At 46.2% G+C, this 20,283-nt stretch overlaps 1 protein-coding gene across 1 annotated transcript in view; it reads right to left on the reverse strand.

Annotated features, from left to right (window-relative positions):
* Positions 1-507: 507 nt before the first annotated feature.
* Positions 508-20,283, reverse strand: part of LOC118283977 (melanopsin-A-like) — a 25,125-nt gene continuing 5,349 nt past the window's right edge. The window contains exons 2-11 of the mRNA XM_035606493.2: positions 11,057-11,199; positions 9,369-9,502; positions 7,870-8,073; positions 7,599-7,770; positions 7,269-7,445; positions 7,061-7,168; positions 6,106-6,301; positions 5,820-5,984; positions 4,560-4,619; positions 508-4,455 (exon numbers count right to left, since the gene is read on the reverse strand). Of these exons, the coding sequence (XP_035462386.1) occupies positions 4,276-4,455; positions 4,560-4,619; positions 5,820-5,984; positions 6,106-6,301; positions 7,061-7,168; positions 7,269-7,445; positions 7,599-7,770; positions 7,870-8,073; positions 9,369-9,502; positions 11,057-11,193 (1,533 nt within the window). The 5' untranslated portion in view covers positions 11,194-11,199 and the 3' untranslated portion in view covers positions 508-4,275. The remainder of the gene's footprint in view (positions 4,456-4,559; positions 4,620-5,819; positions 5,985-6,105; positions 6,302-7,060; positions 7,169-7,268; positions 7,446-7,598; positions 7,771-7,869; positions 8,074-9,368; positions 9,503-11,056; positions 11,200-20,283) is intronic.

A 20,283-nucleotide genomic window follows, 5' to 3' on the forward strand; every position in this document is an offset into this window, starting at 1 on the left:
GTTTTATTTAAAGAGGCAGGAGCCGCTGGGAGACGGTGACGCACAGGTGACATGAACACCCACTTTTTAATAAAGCCCGACCGATATTATCGACCGATATTAGACTTTTATCAGACATATGTCGGTTAACGGCCGATACGTTTAGAGCCCGACCGAAATTATCAGCCAACTGATATGAGATGAAATTTCGGTCGAGCAAACAAAGTCCAACTACTTCTTCGTTGGCAACAGCTGTAACTGCAACTCACCGTAAGGTCTGTGCTCTATTTCAATGTGATGGTGAGTTAGTTTTTCACCCAGGGATGGGCACGAGTGGTACATTCCAAGATGGAGGGATCGGATCAATTGACCAATCAAGCAGTCGTTTTTCTAAATCTGTTTTTAGAACGATGGTGAGACGATGCTGGTTCCAAAGATCGATGGTGTTTGTGTCTCGGGTCAAACGCTGAAGCAAGGAGTGAAGTTGGGACTCTTCCCACACAAAAACTCTTTTGACACAAACGAAGCTGCGTTGCACGTTGAATAATAGATGTTTATTTAGAAAAATAAATAAGAGCAACACTGAAATCAACAGGAGTAACAAATCTACAATAAAATCCTCATCCCGTTGTCAAACATCGTTTTCTTTTTTCAGAACGTACACTTTTAATACACAATTACTACTATATCAAACACCGGCGTACACTCAGTTTCATTACTGTATGTTCAACACTACGTTGAGATTTACTGCATTATACTGCTGCTGTGCAATATTCTGTACTCTGCCATTGAACTCCAGCAGATTTGAATATACCGGCGTAGAGGTTCGTGTCCCTAACAGGAGGGGAGTGAATGTACAAGCCATCAAAGCAGTTTAAAAAGTTGTGTGAAAGATGGATAATAGTTGTGTTTTTTTAAATGGGTTTAGTTCACCCACTAAAACCTGGGGCGAAGTAATCTATCAATCATTCAGCAACAACTCAATTTCAATCAAAGTGGTTCAGCTAGCTACATTTAGCTCAGCCAAAATACGCCGAGTCAGTGTAGCCAACAGTTTAGCAGCTACTTGGTTTTAGCTTCCAATTTCAGATAAAGCACCCGATCTTGATTAGGTTTGGCTTGGTGGTGTAATTTAGTTAATGAAAACATTTGAGCTAACAGACCAGTTTAATCCCCAAAGACATTGTGAGGAACGTTGCGTCGCAGTGTAGCTTAGTTCCACTTTAGCCCGTCTTTACCCACACAGCTGGTTTGGTAAATGCTTTAATTTGGATTTCTTCTTAGCTAATATTAAATCACTTTATATAACAGCCCACTTCTGACTGACGATGCCAGTGTAATGTTGGCAAACAACTCCCTTTAGCCACTAGCCACAGTAGCGTGGTTTAGGTAAGTGAACAGATTGGTTAGCTCTTTAAGCCTTTTTAGGTGTTTAGCAAATGTTAATCTTTTGTTTTAGGTAAGTTGAGCTTTGTTGACTAGGTTGCATTGATGAAAACTCCCATCACGAGTTCATATCTCTGTGTTACATCATGAAAACATTCAGTCAGACTCTCGGGGAATATACATCAAGTCCACGCGGACCAACGGGTTAGTTCGGCTTTTCAAGAGCCGCGTCACAATCAACAGCGACGTCCCCTTTTCAGCCCCCGTACAAACACCGTCACAACATCACAGTCACATTCCACCACGTCACCCTTCAGCAACATATACACTCTAAATATGCAATGAAAAAAAACAAGGAGATAAGAAACTCAAGCAGAAATAAAAACAAACCAAACGACATCCGAACACAGGGAAACTTTGAAAAACATTTTAAAAACATCAATGTTTCTTAACAAAAGTGCATTTGCAGGCCTCAGGGCTTCCAACATTCACTGAGGTGATTTCAATCAGTAGAAGAAGACCGTCGGCTATTTTGGAAAATCCTGTCGCTCGCCATCGTACGCAGGTATTATCCAAATCTAATATCAGATGGCAAGAGGATTTCACAAAATATCATGTGGGTCCGTCAGTTACTGTCTTTCCAAGGTGGTTGCTAGTAGATACTCTCCTTTTGGATTGAAACAAGGATTTATAGGCAGAATGAAAGAAAAAGAACGAGGTGTTTGCCATTTGATGATGTAATAAAGCAGAGGGATTTGAGGTTTTGATCTGTTTTTTGTTTTCACTGATGAGTGGAGCTGAAACATTGCTTGTGGTCATGCTGTGATTTGAGAATATTTGTGTTGAGTCTGGTACTAGAGTAAATATATAGTGTTCATTATTTAACTTTTTGTAAAAAACAAAACACTGTCCTGTCCCAACTGCCTGTTAAAATTGTATTTATTCGTTAATTGTGCACCTTCTTCACTCTGGCACCTAATTCCGGTGGCAGATTTTCAATTGGTCCTTATTTCAGACGGTAGTTGACAAAAGCAGCGGCCAATTTGACTATTCTACTGAACTGTCGATAGCAAATTGAATTGCTTTAAAAACAAGACTGCACCTCTTCCTTTTAATTGTTTGAAACTTGTTTAGCATAGAACTTTGTAAAAGCATCTTTAATAAAAAGAAAGAAAGTGTATGGCTACATAAGAATAAAAGAAACTTCCATCCAGGTTCTTTATAGAGCGAACACGCCGGGTTTTTAAATTTGGGTTGTACGGATCATATTTCGTCCTCGAGTTCACTCACAGCGAAGCAGATGAAAACCTTTGAGTCTTTGAGTTCTGAGCTGAAAACACACACGGAGCTGAAATGAGTCAAAAGCAACAGTCAGCGAGGAAACCAACAGGAAACCACAGGGTTCGTAGAAAAATCACCAGAAAGCGCTGCAAAAAAATCTCAACACGCTCCATTCATATTAACACTTTGCTCTTTTTCCTGAAACACGAGAAAACTCCCGCTCGCGGTTCCTCGGACCGTCGCCCGTCTCAGAGGAACTCGTCTAAAGAGAACAACATAGGACACGTTACGCGAAGCGTTTGGTGTGAATGAACCATTAGAGTTGTTTTTTTATACTTATCAATTAGGAACAAATTGAGGGGCAGGGAAATATATTTTCTTTGGGTTAAACTTAAAGTAAAAGGAGGTAAATTTCTTTACGGAGCAATTTGATATCAGGTAGTCTTCTTAATTATTGTTAAAAGTATTTTAGAGTAGCGGTTATTTTGTCTGACCAATAATTCACATTCTATTTTAAAGAGCAGCCTAACACGGAATAAACGTCTGGAGTCTTTCGACTAAGTGGAACACGACTACACAGTCGCAGGCCTTTAAATCAGCAGTTTACTCTCCTGAGCTTGATGTGAATTATGAAACTCGAGCTCGAACTCGTAAGAAGCTTGGAAGCATCCGAATGTGCTCAGTGTCCAGTGACGTCTCTCTGCTTCTTCTTGCTCCAACGAGCCGAAAAATGAGTCTCCAGCGTTGGATTTTGGCAATAACCTTTAAATTTGTGCCGGAACCTTCAGATCTGAACCTCGGACCAAACGAAACAGAGATCAGATCCTTCCAGCTGTCTGACACGGACGATCCAAAATTCACCCGGGATGGAAGATGGAAATCTAATACTAAATAGATCGTTGCAATATAATATACTAATGCTTTGACACAATCGAATCTCTGCAACAACACTTTGAGTTCGACGTCTTCTGAGCTCCGACCCGTTTCACATTCGTCCCTGTTCTCTCGGCGTGTTCGTGTGTTCGCCAGGCTGGAAACCTTGGAAATGGTGATCTGGAAACGCTGGGGAGAAAGTTCTTTGTGGTGAAACTTTTTGCTGGTGTACACGTTGCAGACCGTTCTTTCGGAGCCGAGTTTACAACACCCACTTTTTCGTAAGGCAGCATTGTCTCGTAGCTCGCGTCCGAAACTCCAAAATAGTCTTACGAAAAAAAAGCCTGTTGTTTCCAGATCACCATTTACGACTGTTGGAGATTTCCCAGATCAAAACTCAATCATTAGGGAATCATTAGTGTCATCGCTTCGGGGAGCGGCGACACGTCTCATCTAGAAGGAGGGAACTATGCTCAAGCTCATACAAGGAGTTTACCTGCGTCTTTGGGTGATAATTCATGGATCGTTATTCTAATTTCATTGGTAAAAGCTCAACGTTTTGGACTCCTCGCTCAGTTCTCGGTCTAAGATCTGTGTTCTGGTTGCGAACTGGGCTGGAGGTGCAGCAGGTTCTCTGGTCCTACGTCATCTAGTCACTTCCTCCGACGGATTTTGTTTGTGTCCGAGTTTCAAGCTGCGAGTTTCTAATATCTGACTGGACGCGAGGTGGTCAGGTGGTTGGCTGATGGAGTCTGTCTATCCGCACCCTGTCCCTGTGTTGTTGTTGTTGTTGTTGTTGTTGACTGTCTTGTGTCGGGAGGTGCGTGAACCATTTCGTCCAATGGGCAGAAAGGGGCTGGTCTCAGACGTGACGACGATGCTCGGGATTCGGCCAAGCGCGCTTCTCTTCACGTGTCCGTCCGCGTGATCTCCGCTCTGTCACACAGGGAAAAAGGCAATTTTATTATCATCGTTAAACGTTTCAATTGAAATTTTCTTCCCAGTTGCCGGTAAATCAAGGAATGAATCCGATTGCTCACATTCGGGACGCTGCTGCGTTCACTGACTCCCGTCACGGAGAAGTCCTTGTCACAGGACGTCTGGAAAACCAACACACAAAAAACTCAAAGGTGAGCGCGTGATGACGAAGGTCCTCGTCCTCTTCAACACTTCCTGTCACACGGAACACCGAGAGGGGGTGGGAGTATTCCTCATTTATACTTTTTAATCAAATTCATCCTCATCAGCGAGGCATTCGGGGAACCGGAGGAACATCGGTCAATCTCATCACTCATCAAATACCCTGATTTTTTAATATGCCTTTAAAAATTAAATTGCCAGAATTCAGTCGGCGATTAAAAAGAGGATTTTCTGGTGCGAGCAGAAATAAAAACACACGGAGAAGATTAAAGAGCGGCAGATTAACGCGAACGCCGCTGTTTGTCTTGTGTTTTCACCGGACACCAACGGGTTCAACGAACCCACGACACGACCCAGAATCCTCCTCAGGTGACCCCTCACATCCTCGTCCTCCTCGCCGGATGATCGTTCCGTTGATAATCTACATGAAGGGTGAAGCGTCTGAGGCGGCGTCCCGCTGGTTAATCCCTCTGCTTCTGTTTTCACGCTGGCTGACCGTGGCCCAGGAACGAACTCTCAGCCCCAACAATATCAGATTTTATATCAAAGTTTATTGAAGGATAGCCCCTTGAGATGAACCATCTCAGACAACAGACAAATCACGTACAACTCACAGACATACATTAAGTCTCTCATTTACCGACCCCCACACACCCCTCTACCCTGAACCCACAACTCTCGTACAGAGATTAGTAGTAGCAATATTAATAATAATAATAATACAATAATATAATGACATAATTTTAAGAAAAGTAATAATAATTAAATAACAATACTCAGGTTCAGGTTATAACAGATATATTGACAAGTACATGCTTTACAAAATGAAAAGCACAAGAAGACGATACCATTAAAGGCAGCAACATGAGGTTTTGAGAAAGGATAAAAGTAAGTTCTTGAAGATGCGTCGTGAGTTAACAGTTCTAATGTTGGCTGGGAGAATATTCCAGTCAGGTTCTCTTAATTTAAAGGCACGTCTGCCATTTTCTTTACCGGCTCTAGGAATAGTCAAATAGGGTTGTTGAGTATGTCTAAGACAAATTAAACCCTTCATATGAATATTTTTCACGTGTCCTCGTCCAGCTCCTGTCAATACTCTTGACTGGCTGTCCCGCTAACTACTGCGACCAAATGAACTGACTGCAGGTTTTTATTTTTACCTTTTCGAAGATGCCCGAGTCGTTGCTCTTCAAATTGGACTTGAAGCTGGACGAGGGTTTGAAGTCGGGGAGCTCCGTGGTGTCTCTGCTGATGTCACAGGAGACCTGGCGGCTGGCCGGCCTGGAGCCCATACTGGACAGGTCCGCCTCGGTGTCCGTCATACCCTGCACGGGAAAACACACACACACACACACACACAGACACACACTTTGATGTACCAGGCGACTCGTCTCACACACACACCTGAGGATCTCCCGAAAAACCTTGCTTCTTCACGGCTCGTACCGATTCGCTGTCGGAGACGGAGGAGAGGCGGGACTTGTTGGTGCCCTGCCGCCGGAACTGGCTGCTGATGTCGGACGACTGGCTCGTCACGGTGGAGCGGCGCGTCGACACGAAGCTGCTGCTGCCCGAGCGGAGGTCGCGAGGGTGAACGCAGAGCAGCACGCCCATGAACGGGATGTACTTGGCCAGTGCCACCCTGGAGGGAGCGAGAGGGAGGGGGGGTCAGACGCTACCACGGGGACGGGAGGTCGAGAGGTCGACGCAGGCTTATTACCACGACCTGTTTTTATTTAATTTCTTAGCAGCTGTTTGCTGACCCGTCCGTCAGAAACGCAGAACCTTCATTCCGTTACTCGCCCGGAGTCGTCTCCAGCGGTGGGAAGTGTGGTGTCGTTGTATAAAGCGGTTACATAAGGTCTTTTCTTTTTCATCCTGCAGCTTTTTAAATCTCGTGACAATTAAGGTCAGGTGTCCTGCATTAAACCACTGTGTGTGTGTGTGTGTGTGTGTGTGTGTGTGTGTGTGTGTGTGTGTGTGTGTGTGTGTGTGTGTGTGTGTGTGTGTGTGTGTGTGTGTGTGTGTGTGTGTCATTCTCTCCAGCCCAGTTAACATTCAGGCTAAGTGAGCAGCATCAGTTCAGGGCAGCAGCTGAATGAGTCAACTGATCAATGAAATTAGTATCAAATTTAATGGTTCGTTCCAGGACACCTCAAATTCATATTCATAATATAGGTTTTTCTGGTTATCAATCCTCAAGTATGAAAATAATAATATCTAATACATGTCCAAACGGCGTTTGGTTTTTCTTGAAAAAATTCCAGCGACTATTTTAAGGGAATTACAAAGATATGAAATTAACTGTAAATTTGGGAACTGATAATTATTTGTTGCCATTCGAAGTGACAGATGATGAGATGTGACACCTGCAGGCGGTTCGCTCGCGGCGTGTTGTTACCTGTACTTGGGGTGTGTGATGGCGTAGATGATGGGGTTGTGGATGGCCGAGGCCTTGGCGATGACGGCGGGCACAGAGTTCATGTAGGGAGTCAACATGTCTGCGTACCTGCAGCGGGGAGAACACAAGGAGCCGGAACAAACTTGAATGGCTTCGGATTTGAAATGTAACGGTGATTTTGTCGGTGTTGTCTCTCTGCGTTTTTTACCCGGCGAAGGCGGTGAGGGCCACGGAGGAGTACGGCGACCACGAGATGACGTAGAGCAGGATGACGATCAGGGCGATCTTCGCCATCTTCCACTCGTTCTGCAGCCGGTGGTAACTCTTCACCGAGTCGCGGCTGCTGCCGTGGCTGTGAGTGCTGCCGGTGAACTTCCCCACAGCCCTGAAAATCACACACACACACACACCTGTACTTTACCTGTCGGGACACTACACCGACTTACATTTATCTATCAGAGGCTCACTATCGCCTTCATCTTCAACCTTCAACATTACAACACACACTGACAACACCGGCGAGCGCACGCGGACTGACTGGTTGGTGGAGCGGATGGCGCGGAAGATGCAGAAGTAGCAGTAGATGATGATGAAGAGGGGCAGGAAGAAGACGAAGATGAAGAGCAGCATGGTGTACGCTCGCACGGACGGCGTGAAAGTCATGTAGTCCCACGTGCAGGACGTCAGCAGCCCCTCCGGGACGTAGGCGCCTGACGGACGAGAGGCAGAAGTAACTAGTAACTGTAACTAACAAACTGGTTGTGTGTGTGTGTGTGTGTGTGTGTGTGTGTCTGTGTGTGTGTCCTCACTCCAGCCGAAGAACGGCGGCAGGCTCCAGCCCAGGGAGTAGATCCAGGCCGCCCCGAGGGCGAGCAGGGCCCGCTTCCGCGACAGCACGCCGATGGAGGTCAGAGGCCGCGTGATGACGAAGTACCGGTCGATGGCGATCACCGTCAGCGTGATCATGGAGCAGATGCCGAAGAGCGCGCCGCAGAACGCGTACACCTCGCAGCCTGCGGGGCGGAGGCGGGAAAGGTCACAGGTGAGGTCGCGACACACAGACGGCGTCTTCGCGCCTCATTAGCGCGACTGCGTCGTTTCGTCCGCTGCCTAACGTCACGCGTTACGACCTCAAAACCTCCTCTGAGCCTGCGTTGTGCGTTCTGAGTCCAGTCCTTGAGAAGTTCTCCATCACGACCAGTGGAAAAGAAAAGAATAGAAAAGGTCCCCGCAGTCAATCTGCGGCCTAACGAACGGATCAATGCTTTGAATGTTTTAGTTAAAGGAGAGACGAGCACAGTTCGTCAAGGTCTGTCAGCCTCGTCCTCACCTTCCTTCCACAGTTCTGAGAAAATAAAAGCAAAACTATCTTGAACAGAGAAAATACCAGGAGAGAGAGAGAAGAGACGCCGGCGTCTCTCTTTTCAATTCGGTGAATACAAATAAAAAGCAGTTCAAGCAGCGGAGTCTCTGCTCGTCCGTCTCTTTCTTCTCCCGCCGCTCGGGGGGGAATTACAAACGCAGCTGCCGTCATATTAAAATGACCTCGGAGCGAGCGGAGGATTTACTCTCCTGCAAAAACACCTCGCCGCTTTTTATCTGAAAGTGAAAAGTGAAAAGACAGAAGTCGGAGGATCAAGGATCTTGACTTCGCTCCGTAGAGACGCAATTTAAGAAAGTCAATCAATTGTCACTTATGTTTTCTACAAAACTCGGTGGAAGGACGGAACATTTTGACAAAGAGGTTTATTATTTTATCACTTTCTTCAACTTTGTGAAATAGGCCCTTTTTTTGTGTGTGTGGACATTTCCCCGGGAATAATTCACGAAATCAGACATATGTAGGGGACCGACGGCCGAGATATGATCTACAGGTGGAACGTTTCATATGGACGGTGAATGTTCCCGGACTCATATGTTATGGTTCAGTCATGTACGACTTCGTCTCTGTGTTTAATACGACGTCAATGAAGAGAAGAACCTGATTCTCTGATAACTAAAAAATTCAATAGTGAATCAATGTCGTCGTGACTGATTGGTTCTGCGTCGACTCGGTCAAATATCTGCATTCCTTTTGTTTTTGCTTAATTTAAACTGAAGGTTGTTTGAATTTAAATTGATCCGTTAAAAGCTGAATTTGAATCTCACAGAGTTTCATGTCCGGAGAATTTCCCCATTTTCCAATGAACACACAAGTTCAAGTTTAATAGCATTCAGTTCCCAGCGAATACCTAAAATTTTCAGGTGATTTGACTCAACAATCCGTTTTAAAAAAAAGCAATTATCCAAGATTGTGGCGTCGCGGTACCTTTCTCTCCAAAGATCCACCTCTTGTGCATGCTGGTGGTGAAGAAGATCGGCGTCTGGGTGACGCACATCAGCAGGTCAGTGATCGCCAGGTTGATGATGAACATGTTGGCCGGCGTCCGCAGGCTGCGACTCCTGCAACACACACACACACACACACACACCCACACATGCACACACACACGCACACACACACACACGCACACACACACACGCGCGCGTAAAGTGTAAATACATGCAGTTGTGTTTTTCCTTTAAAGGAGCAACTTGTACGAATTGTACAACTGTCAAATTCATACTCCGAACCAATAGGGGGCAGCATATTTCCAAAAAGTTTGAGTCTTCACCCTTGTCTAAAGAAAAAATGTTTTTTTTTTCCCTCAAAAAAAGTTTACATACAAAGTCAATGCAAAGATGCGAGTAGAAGCAAATCCCACGAATAAGGCAAGGACACTAAATTAGCCACGTTCGCTGCACTCACTTGAAATATGTCGCGAAAGCCAATTAGCGTTGAGATGCTGCCGACGTCACTGAGCGTGATCAACGCGAGTAAACACAAATAATCCCGCTGACAAATTCGCGCGAGTAACGCACCACAAGTGAACGCAGTCTCTGCTTGGCCCCGGTGATAACGTGGTTCCTAGCTCCACCATCGGGGACGACATGGGGACAGAGACGTGACGTCCGTCTGACCAAGAGGAGCCCGACATGGAAAAATCAATTAGTGCCGCTTCGGTTCCAAAATGAACCCGTTGATCAATGGAACGTCCATCATGGCCTGATTCTGATGTGCGATCAATACCCGGCCAGTAAAAGCTCCGATCGATGAGTGGGTCGAAGTCGCCTCAAGTGCCGAAGCTTCTTCTAAGAGACTTGGGGGGGGGAGTGGCCACTCCCCCCCCCCGTGATTCCGATAAAGACGTTTCTCTGTGTTTGTGATGGAAGATAAAAGACAGAGCGAGTGGTCGATAAGAGGACGGACGGCGGACTCGGGGCCCGATCCTCTGCTCATCGCAGCTCGTCACCGGCCGCTCTGATTGGACGTCGGGCCGCGGCTTCACGGGACGCCCGACGGTCCGTCACGTCGCACCAGACGACTCAGCTCCGGGTCAATTGTTTCCCGCCTTAAACACCGAGCGGAGGGAAAAGGCGAGTTTCATTTGATTTCAGCACTGAGAAAGAAAGAAAAGACTTGGTAGTTTCAGCTCGTGCAGACAAACTGTTGACCTGAGCTGCACGTGTTTAAAAAACATTACAGAGAGAAAAATCACTAAATAACTATGGCTTTAGTGTCATCGCCTGTTAGATGGACGGTGGGAACGGATCTTTGTGGACGAAAACACCGACAGACGTATAATAAGGCTGCAGCCAAGGATCATTATGCATTTTCAATTGGCCGATCATCGACAAAGAGCTTGAGTCCATAACCCAAAGATATCGAGTTGACTGTAGCGTAAAAACAGCGAGGAGCAGAAATTGAAAAGGAACATGGGAGGAAATCCAGCCGTTGACTGTTCCTGCAATTGTAGCTGGAAAATTGACCAAAACATAATCTGCAGGGAGAAAAATTCCATCCCGTGAAAAACCTTTAAGTTAATATCAAACTTCCTCTGGCTGCGTCATCGATTCGCAATTTCTTTTGTATTAAAGCAGCGACGAGCCGCAGGTGTCGGCGGAAGGACGTCGCACCTGCTGAAGGCGTAAATGACCAGGAAGTTGCCGACCATGCCGGTGATGCCGATGACGAGGATGACGGAGCCGATGATGTAGTGGGCGTGGTCGGGCACGTCCACTGTGGGGAAGGGGTACGGCGCCCTGGGCACCATGGCAACCTGGAGGACAAAAACACAGAATCACGTGTGAAAAAAGATTTTGGGATTCCAGTTAAAAACATCTGGAATGCAGATGAATTTATTGTATTGATGGAAACCGTCCGGATATCAGTGTCTATGGATCTTTAACCCCGCTGGGTTAAAACTGCCCAAACTGGCAACCCTGATCGAAGCGACTGCAGATTTAAAGATCACACTCAGGCATTGAATATTCAGAGGAAGAAAACTCTCTGTTCCAGTTTGGGGGGTTTTAAAGCTTGAACCTGCTGCCGTGGGAGAGCGATCGCTGTCTGAAGGCATCTGATGAAGAGACACGAGAGATTAAAATGTCCTTCACGTCAACGGCACCATTATTCCACCCAGTGGGAAACTGTCACATCCACGTAATCGGCTAATCACCCACCACCGGCCTTAACTCCCTTTTGTTTAAAGTCCTGCGCATCCCTGTCTCTAATTAACCTCATGTCACGTCTCGCATCCCATCATCCCGTCTCCCCGTTGCCACGGTAACGGCATAAATTACTCGGAGGAGAGATATCAGACTCGGCTAATCACAGACAGAGAGGTCACGCGGAGGAGTTTTAATAAAAGGTTAAAAAAAAATAAAAATTGAATGGACCCTGGTGAACCGGTGCCGTCCCGTCTCGCTCCGCCCGTCCCTCCGTCACGTCTACATCAACACACACTTGGTGTTTTATAATTTTTCTTTACACACTGCACATCACATCCACCTGATGATTTGATTTTTATTCACCTCGAACCGTCAACAAAAATCTGATAAAAACACAAATCACTCAGATTGTAAAAGAACAAAACAAGGAAACATTCGAGACGGAGCAGGCAGAAGCGTCGTGCTCATATAGTCCATGTATTTAATACTGCATACAGAACAACTTACTGTACAACAATACACTGTAACTAAATTGCAGAAGAATATATTCAAGTTTCCTTCTTTCTGCACACGATCACATCCGTCACTGGTCACAGTCGGTGTTCGACCTGAGTTCAGGATTGTACGTTTAAATCCCAGCCTCATATTAATATCTGCTGTTTTACTTACTAGTTTGTATTTTCATTTTCATTCTGTCATTATTTTTAATGGAATGATTTTAATCTGTTTAGTAATTTGAGGCACTTTGGAAAGTGCCGTGCGTCATGAATGAAAACTGGAGTCATGTCCAGTGTTCCTCGGCTCGCTGCTGCTGCGGCGCGTTGCCGCGGTTACACACTTTGGTTTACTGTAAATGGTACGATAAATGTTCACGACAGGCGTGATTAAACTCAAAGACAAACCGCGCTGCGTCAGGCAGTTTAACACGCGGCGTCCGGCCAATCACAAGGCGGTATCCGGCGCGGGCGCTCGCGTGATGCTGATGCGTGGCGGCGCCTGCGGTGACCCGTGAAACCGGATCAAATGTTGCACACACACACACGAGTCACATCCAGTGTGATTCGGATTCAGCGTGAGTTACGAGTCTTGTGCTCGGAGCCTCGGAACAACAGTCAAAAAAACAAAAACAGAGGGAGCTGGTGAAGGACACGTTGACAGTGATGGAGTCGACATGTTGTGACAGCAGACGACGCCGCCGCCGCCGTCAACGACCGTGATGGAGGCCACATCCACCTGACATCCACCTCGCTGCAATAACCAACCTGCAGTTTAGCTCGTGGAAGTTGCTCAGTTGGGTTTAGGCACAGAGAACTACCTGGTTAGGTTAGAAAACATCAGGGTCTGAGTTAAAGTGTAAAAAACGTACTCACAGAAATGTAACACATTGTCCATAACTCTGTGTTCATATAAGAGTTAAATATAGTTCCATGAGGTCGACCGACCTCCGTGTGAGTCTCCATGTTTCCACGTCGTGTTGAATACGGTTGTTGAACTAAATGGTTCCAGAACACGTCGCGTTCACGTTGAATTTTCAGACGCTGCCGGAAACCGCAGATGGAATCGAGCGGTGCGCCGCCATAAAGTGTCCCCTGTCGGTCGCTCGGTAGGTTGCCGTTTGCAACTTTACCACCAGATGGCGCCAGGAAATTACAAAGATTACACCCTGGGGCTTTAAGTCATAGTTTTCCTCGTGGTCCGTCTAGTGGCCATCAGGGGAACTGCAGTTGGGATGAGACGTAGCGTCCAACAGACGAATCCAACTGAGAAATCGAAAGTAGGTCACAGAGATGTGGGAGGATGTGGTGACATGGGAAACATGCCTCTGTGTGTGTGTTTTTGAGGGAAAACTTCATTATCAGAATTGTTTTCCATCACATCAGCGGCGAGTTGTTTGTGTTTAGTTTGTTGTTTTTTCGCCGCAAGGTCAGAAACCTCTCAGCACATTAACTCGGGCGGCGCGGCCTGTCACGAAGGATCCAGCTCACTGATCCTTACGCTTCGCCCAGCGCTGCTGCGTCCGACTCGAGGGAGATCGGTCTGATCATTAGAAGCAGTCCGTCGCCTTCTCTCAGCCCTCATCCTCACGTCCGACAGACTTCGCCGCCGCTCCCCCTCGTTCCTCTGCTTTTCTCCTGCGCCTCGGTTCCTCCGTGTGAAAGAAGTTAGTTCTCAAGTATGAGGACACATTATGACGAGTGCTCCTGAACGCACCGGCGCCAACGAGGGACAACAACGCCTGGACAGATGCCGAGGACTGAACGTTCGTGTCGACAGGAGCGACGCTGCTGATGTTTCCTGTCAGGTGACAGGCGACTGTTGAAGGACACGCTGAAGACGTGATGATGATGATGATGATGATGGACGCACGTCGCCTGTCACTGCGGCGTGACGGTCGAGCTCCGACAGGTCTGAACGACCGCGTGACCCCAGAGCGACAGACATCCATGTTCCACCGTCCTTCTTTCTTCCAGCTTCCGATTGGATCCGCTCTCCGTCATCCTTCCGTCAAACATGGGGATCCAGACGCGAGGAAGGAGAAGGTCGATGTGTCCATCACGGACCGTGTGTTTCCCCGAGGCCTCCGACTCCTGTGAGAGTCTGACGGATCGCTGGTCGTTTCGTGGCTCCAATCCAACTGTGTTGTATTTCAGATTTTTCAGATTGTGGCTGAACGTCGTCAGATTGAAATCTGACCTTTGGTACCGGACGACCTTTATCCTCCGTCTGAAGCGCCGTGTATTTCTTTCCTTATTCTGTCTTTCTGTCCCTAACTGTACCGCCCCGATCGATCCGGACGGCGAGAGCGGGACAGTCTCCGGTTCGCTCGACGACAAACGTCTCAGTTCGGAGAAACATTTAGTCCCCGGAGTGTTTCGATAGTCGGTCCCTTCGGTCAGTTTTGAAGCGTCGAAACGTTCCTCTGTGCATGAGCTCATCACACACTCATGAGAAGTGGGAGACGTGGACGATCTCTCTGACTTTACCTCGGAGGGCGTCTGTCCTCATTACACTCGTTACTTCTCCGTCCAACATTCGTCGCGTGTCATGAATTAAAGAGCGCGACACCAACTTCATCAGAGTATCAGCTTGAGAACACTTTCCTCTCTTCTCTCCTCCTGCTCATCGCTTCAGGTCCGCATCCTCCCGCGGATTTTCGTTGACGAGTTTATTATCACAGAATTGTGGGGGCATAAAAACAAAAATCCGAGCAAACAGCTTGTTCCTCATGTTCCTGTTTTTATGAGTTAACGACTTTTCCGTCTCATTAACTCAAAACAGAGCAGATATTCGGAGGTTTGCTTTCGGACACAAACAAATATCTCGGAGGTCGTAACGACGGCTTCCTGTCTGCGTCCCTCGACAACCACAAATATGTAACGTGATCAAATTAGAACATTTAGCGCAAATGCTTCGGAGTCGTCATATTTTACCCGTCGGTGAATCATTCTTCAGATCTTCCCTGGGCCCGGATACCGCTGGCAGGAATCCATTACTATTTGAATTATGTAACACAATTACGCCGCGTACCTGACCCAGATTACTGTCACACTGTAATTACAGTCGTGCCTGAATCACCGCGGGTATAATTAGAGTTTCTGCGGCTCCCATTTCCCAACCGCTCTGTACAGTAAGCGTGTTTTCCTCATTACAGTCAAATGAGGAAAACACAGAGTGAAGCAGCGCCGGTCAAACTCGAGGCTCGTGGCCACAGAGCGGGTCCCCGGGGTTCGAGGATCGTGTGCGTACGTGTGAAGCGTCACACCACGACGGTTATACACCGTTATCTCCACGTTAGGTTAGCACCGCTAGTTTGCAACTACATGCAGCATCACTGCGCCGCGTCACCAGCATTCGAAGGCGTCTGCTTCCCCTGGTATATCACTGATGTGGGACGAATGAACTTCCTGCTACGCATTCGATGTCGACTTTATCGCCACCTACTGGTGAGAGTTTGTCATCGCTTTTTTGTATAAGAAAGTCGCGTGGACAGAATTTAGTTTTTAAAAAACGTAGGGGGAAAATATCAGTTTGATTGTGGACGAGGTGTAGCACTAATGTCTTCTTCTTCCAAACATAGTAAGGTAGTGGGAGTCTGGAGTTTTTAAAGCTACAGTGTGTCAAATTTAGAAGAACGTACTCACAGAAATTGAACGTATTGTCCATAACTATGTTGATATAAGAGTTAAATATAGTTCCATGAAGTCGTGTTGAATACGGTTGAATTTTCAGACGCGGCCGGAAACAGGAAATAGAATCAGCGGTGCGCCACCATAAAGTGTCCCCTGTCTGTCGCTCGGTTGGTTGCGGTCTTCAAACTTTACCAGCAGATGCCGCCAGAAAATTACAAAAATTACACACTGGGCCTTTAAGGACTATTTGCTAGTACCTCTGATATGTAACCGATTATTGTATCGTAAGTTATTGTAACACCGGAGATTTAGAAGTAAAAATACTGGCTCGGTGTTTGTTTGTTTTCCATTTCACGAGGCCTTTAAAGAATAAAAGACGTCAGTCACAAACGACACGCATCGCTGAACCGTGCTGACGTGAACGTGGCGTCGCTCACATGTCCTGCGGAGACGAGGGTCAACATCCCCACTGCTGTGATGTCAGAGGAACACGATCAATGAGCGAGAGTTTAGGTTCGCTGTCGCTCGACCACGTGTGAGAACCTGCTGATGGAACCGTGTGCGTGTGTGTGTGTGCGTGTGTGTGTGTGTGTGTGTGTGTGTGTGTGTGCGTGTGTGTGTGTGTGTGTGTGTGTGTGTGTGCGTGCGTGTGTGTGTGTGTGTGTGTGTGTTGGTAATCTGCCCTGGTTCGGAAACTTTCCAAAACAGCGCTCCAGGCCTCGGAGCTGCTGACAAACTGTCACATCGATACGCTCGACAGTTTGAGGAGAGATTTTTTTCCTCCGTTACGAGAGTTTATGTTTAGATTTTTCTGTCGTTTCAGTTTTCCGAGATGTCTGGTGATTTGCGTTTTTTATCCTCCTCCGTTTTAATGTCCGTCCAAATGAGTCCTGAAAGAACAAGTGTCGAGCACAACCTGCTTTTACACACAGATGTTAAGTATATATATATTTAAATATACATATCAACAAGTATGAAATCATTAAAACAGAAGCTCTTTTTCTTCATCAGATCAAACCGTTTATAATACACAGGGATTTGACAACAAGCTGTTTGTCTCTATGGCGATGCACCATTGATGAACAGTAAAGGTCGCAGGATTCCTAACACACACACACACACACACACACACACACACACACACACACACACACATACAGAGGCAAACTGCCACCTAACATTTACACACCTGCATGATCGAGAAACAAACAGGCATCAACAAATAGACAAAGTGGGGCGGTTTGTTTTCACCTGAACACACACACACACGCACACACGCACACACACACACACGCACACACACACACACACACGAACAAACACACACACAAACACACACACACACACACACACACACGAACAAACACACACACAAACACACACACACACACACACACACACACACACACACGAACAAACACACACACACACACACACACACACACACACACACACACCCCGATGCAGTCGATATATAACAGGATCAGACGAAGTCAAACTGTGAAGAAAATCTGTGGAGAATATTAGAATCACAAGCTCGATGTGGCATTAAACCGTCAGGAGAGATTCACCAGACAGGACGGAAACTTCATTCGCATCTGACTCGGATCATTTGCTGGGAATCTGGATTTTAAAAAAACCTGCACGAAACGTGTTTTTGGAAAAAATAAAAAATCATGAAAATCATAAAAAAAATGGTCCGATGTGTTGAATATTATATTTCTGCTCACGACCACCGACGCCGATGTCAGGGAGTTAAAAAATATCAGATATGAAATATCAATCACATCAGTTAGAGCCAACCTGAAACACGACCAAATATCAATCAAATGCTTTTCTCTTTTTATCCTCGCTGTGCATATTTGTCAAACTGTTTTTTTTTAAAAACCCAACATGAACAATTAGACAGAATGCTGCGGGCGGAGAGCGACTGTTCTTCCAGTGGATTAATGGATCGAAACCAATCAGTAATAAAAAGTATCGAGCTGCGACTGTGAGACGACGGGAATAAAATAAATGTGCTTTCAATTACAGAGCGATGGAGTGTTTGTGTATTTAGATCAGATTCAGTGGCTCGATGTGACTCTCTGTGTGTGTGTGTGTGTGTGTGTGTGTGTGTGTGTGTGTGTGTGTGTGTGTGTGTGTGTGTGTGTTCATATTCGCGCTTGTCGTCCTCTTTTCATCAGTCAGCCTTGAAACCTTCCCACGCCACGGCCGACTGAACCGCTGCATCACATGACAACCATCGACGTTTACAGTGTGTGTGTGTGTGTGTGTGTGTGTTCATGGTCTCTTATGTAACAGTCCTGACAGGACCTGATTCAGGTCAGAGTTTGACCCTGACACAGATCAATAACTTGCGTTTTTACAAAAGATTTGATGCAACAGGCTCAAATGTTTGGTTTGTCCCACGGACAGTGAACGTGACACAGTCCCACAGCTCAAAGTATTGATTGTCACTGCTCACCGTGACGCCTTCACTGACTCTCCTTTGTCTTGTTTCCATTGTGATTTGCTTTTGTGTGTCTGTGTGTGTGTGTGGGTGTGTGTGTGTGTGTGTTTGGCCCTGAGAGCTCAATGCACAGCAACTAAAGAAAAAACAGACAAAACACGAGCAAATTGAGGAAAAGATGACAATTTGATGACAAGTACACTGCAAATACACACAAACAAGGACACTAAGTATTAGTATTTACAGGTTTTTTGTATTTACAGGTTGTGTCGTGTGTATTTACAGTTTGTGTATTTACAGTTTGTGTCGTGTGTATTTACAGTTTGTGTATTTACAGTTTGTGTCGTGTGTATTTACAGTTTGTGTATTTACAGTTTGTGTCGTGTGTATTTACAGTTTGTGTATTTACAGGTTGTGTCGTGTGTATTTACAGTTTGTGTATTTACAGTTTGTGTCGTGTGTATTTACAGTTTGTGTATTTACAGTTTGTGTCGTGTGTATTTACAGTTTGTGTATTTACAGTTTGTGTCGTGTGTATTTACAGTTTGTGTATTTACAGGTTGTGTCGTGTGTATTTACAGTTTGTGTCGTGTGTATTTACTGTTTGTGTATTTACAGTTTCTGTCGTGTGTATTTACAGTTTGTGTATTTACAGTTTGTGTCGTGTGTATTTACAGTTTGTGTATTTACAGTTTGTGTCGTGTGTATTTACAGTTTGTGTATTTACAGGTTGTGTCGTGTGTATTTACAGTTTGTGTATTTACAGTTTGTGTCGTGTGTATTTACAGTTTGTGTATTTACAGGTTGTGTCGTGTGTATTTGCAGCTCTATGAAAGTCGAGTTTATTTTGTTCTAGTAAAGAACTTAATAATCTCTGGTTTTCATAAATGTGATATGAATAAACTTTATGTATGAACTTGATATAAAACTCAGTGATGAAGCTTCACACTGAAAACATCAGTTTCATCTGTTTCACACTGAAACGCAACAAAACCAAACGCGTCGATCGTCACTATCGTCTGCTCGTGTTTTCTGCTCGTGTTCGAGATAAGAACCCTGTAACGACGACGGCGACGACGACGATGACGACGACAACGACGATGACGATGACGATGACGACGGCGACGACGACGACGAGGGGGTCAGAGGAGGGGTCAGAGGAGGGGAGGGGTCAGAGGAGGGGTCAGAGGAGGGGTCAGAGGAGGGGTCAGAGGGGGTCAGAGGAGGGGTCAGAGGGGGTCAGAGGAGGGGTCAGAGGGGGTCAGAGGAGGGGTCAGAGGAGGGGTCAGAAGGGGGTCAGAGGAGGGGGTCAGAGGAGGGGTCAGAGGAGGGGAGGGGTCAGAGGGGGTCAGAGGAGGGGGTTACTTACAGTGTAAAGAGAAGGTTTTCAAAATGTGCTCTCGACTCGTTCCCACGACCTCCGAGGTCCAGACAGACGGAGAACAGCCGGGTTCCTGCTCGTCGTGTCACGTTCAACAACGTTCAACAACGTTCAACAACGTTCAACAACGTTCAACAGTGTTTATACTGATTTTCCAGAAGTGTCTCTGTGTTTTGAAGCGCTCGGCGGTTCAGGTTTCAGGCTCGGCGTCTGCGACCAGACGCACGTCAGACTGGTCGACTCTGCGACGACAGCGCTCGGCGAGGCCAAACTCTCCCGCTTGTCAAAGTGTTTTTCTCGAACGCATCAGCGTGCGAGGTTATGAAAATCACAAGTGCATTAGTGAAAAGAGGAGCGGACATAAACGTATTGATTCACACGATTCACGTGGAGATGAGGTGATCATGTTTCTGCCCGGAGGAGAGAGTTCTTAAAAAAACAAACTCATTTGGAAAAATGAAAAGGAAACTCAAAGTGATGTGACGTGATAAACTGTACATCAGCTGCACATACTCCCTGCAATCATCTGATCTTCTAATATCTGCTTTCTGTTTTCATTCCTTTCTTTTATTCCCTTGAACCTTACACGCTTTTGTTTTGAGTTTTTTTCCCCCCAGAGATGAAAAACACACCAGATTCCGACGGAACATTTCTTATCGTCCTGCGACCGAACGTCACCGACGAAAGAGCAAACATCTAAATTCACTTCGAACGGCGGCGGACATGAATC

The sequence above is a fragment of the Scophthalmus maximus genome, chromosome 10 (genome assembly GCF_022379125.1).
Source record: "Scophthalmus maximus strain ysfricsl-2021 chromosome 10, ASM2237912v1, whole genome shotgun sequence".
NCBI classification, from domain to species: domain Eukaryota; kingdom Metazoa; phylum Chordata; class Actinopteri; order Pleuronectiformes; family Scophthalmidae; genus Scophthalmus; species Scophthalmus maximus.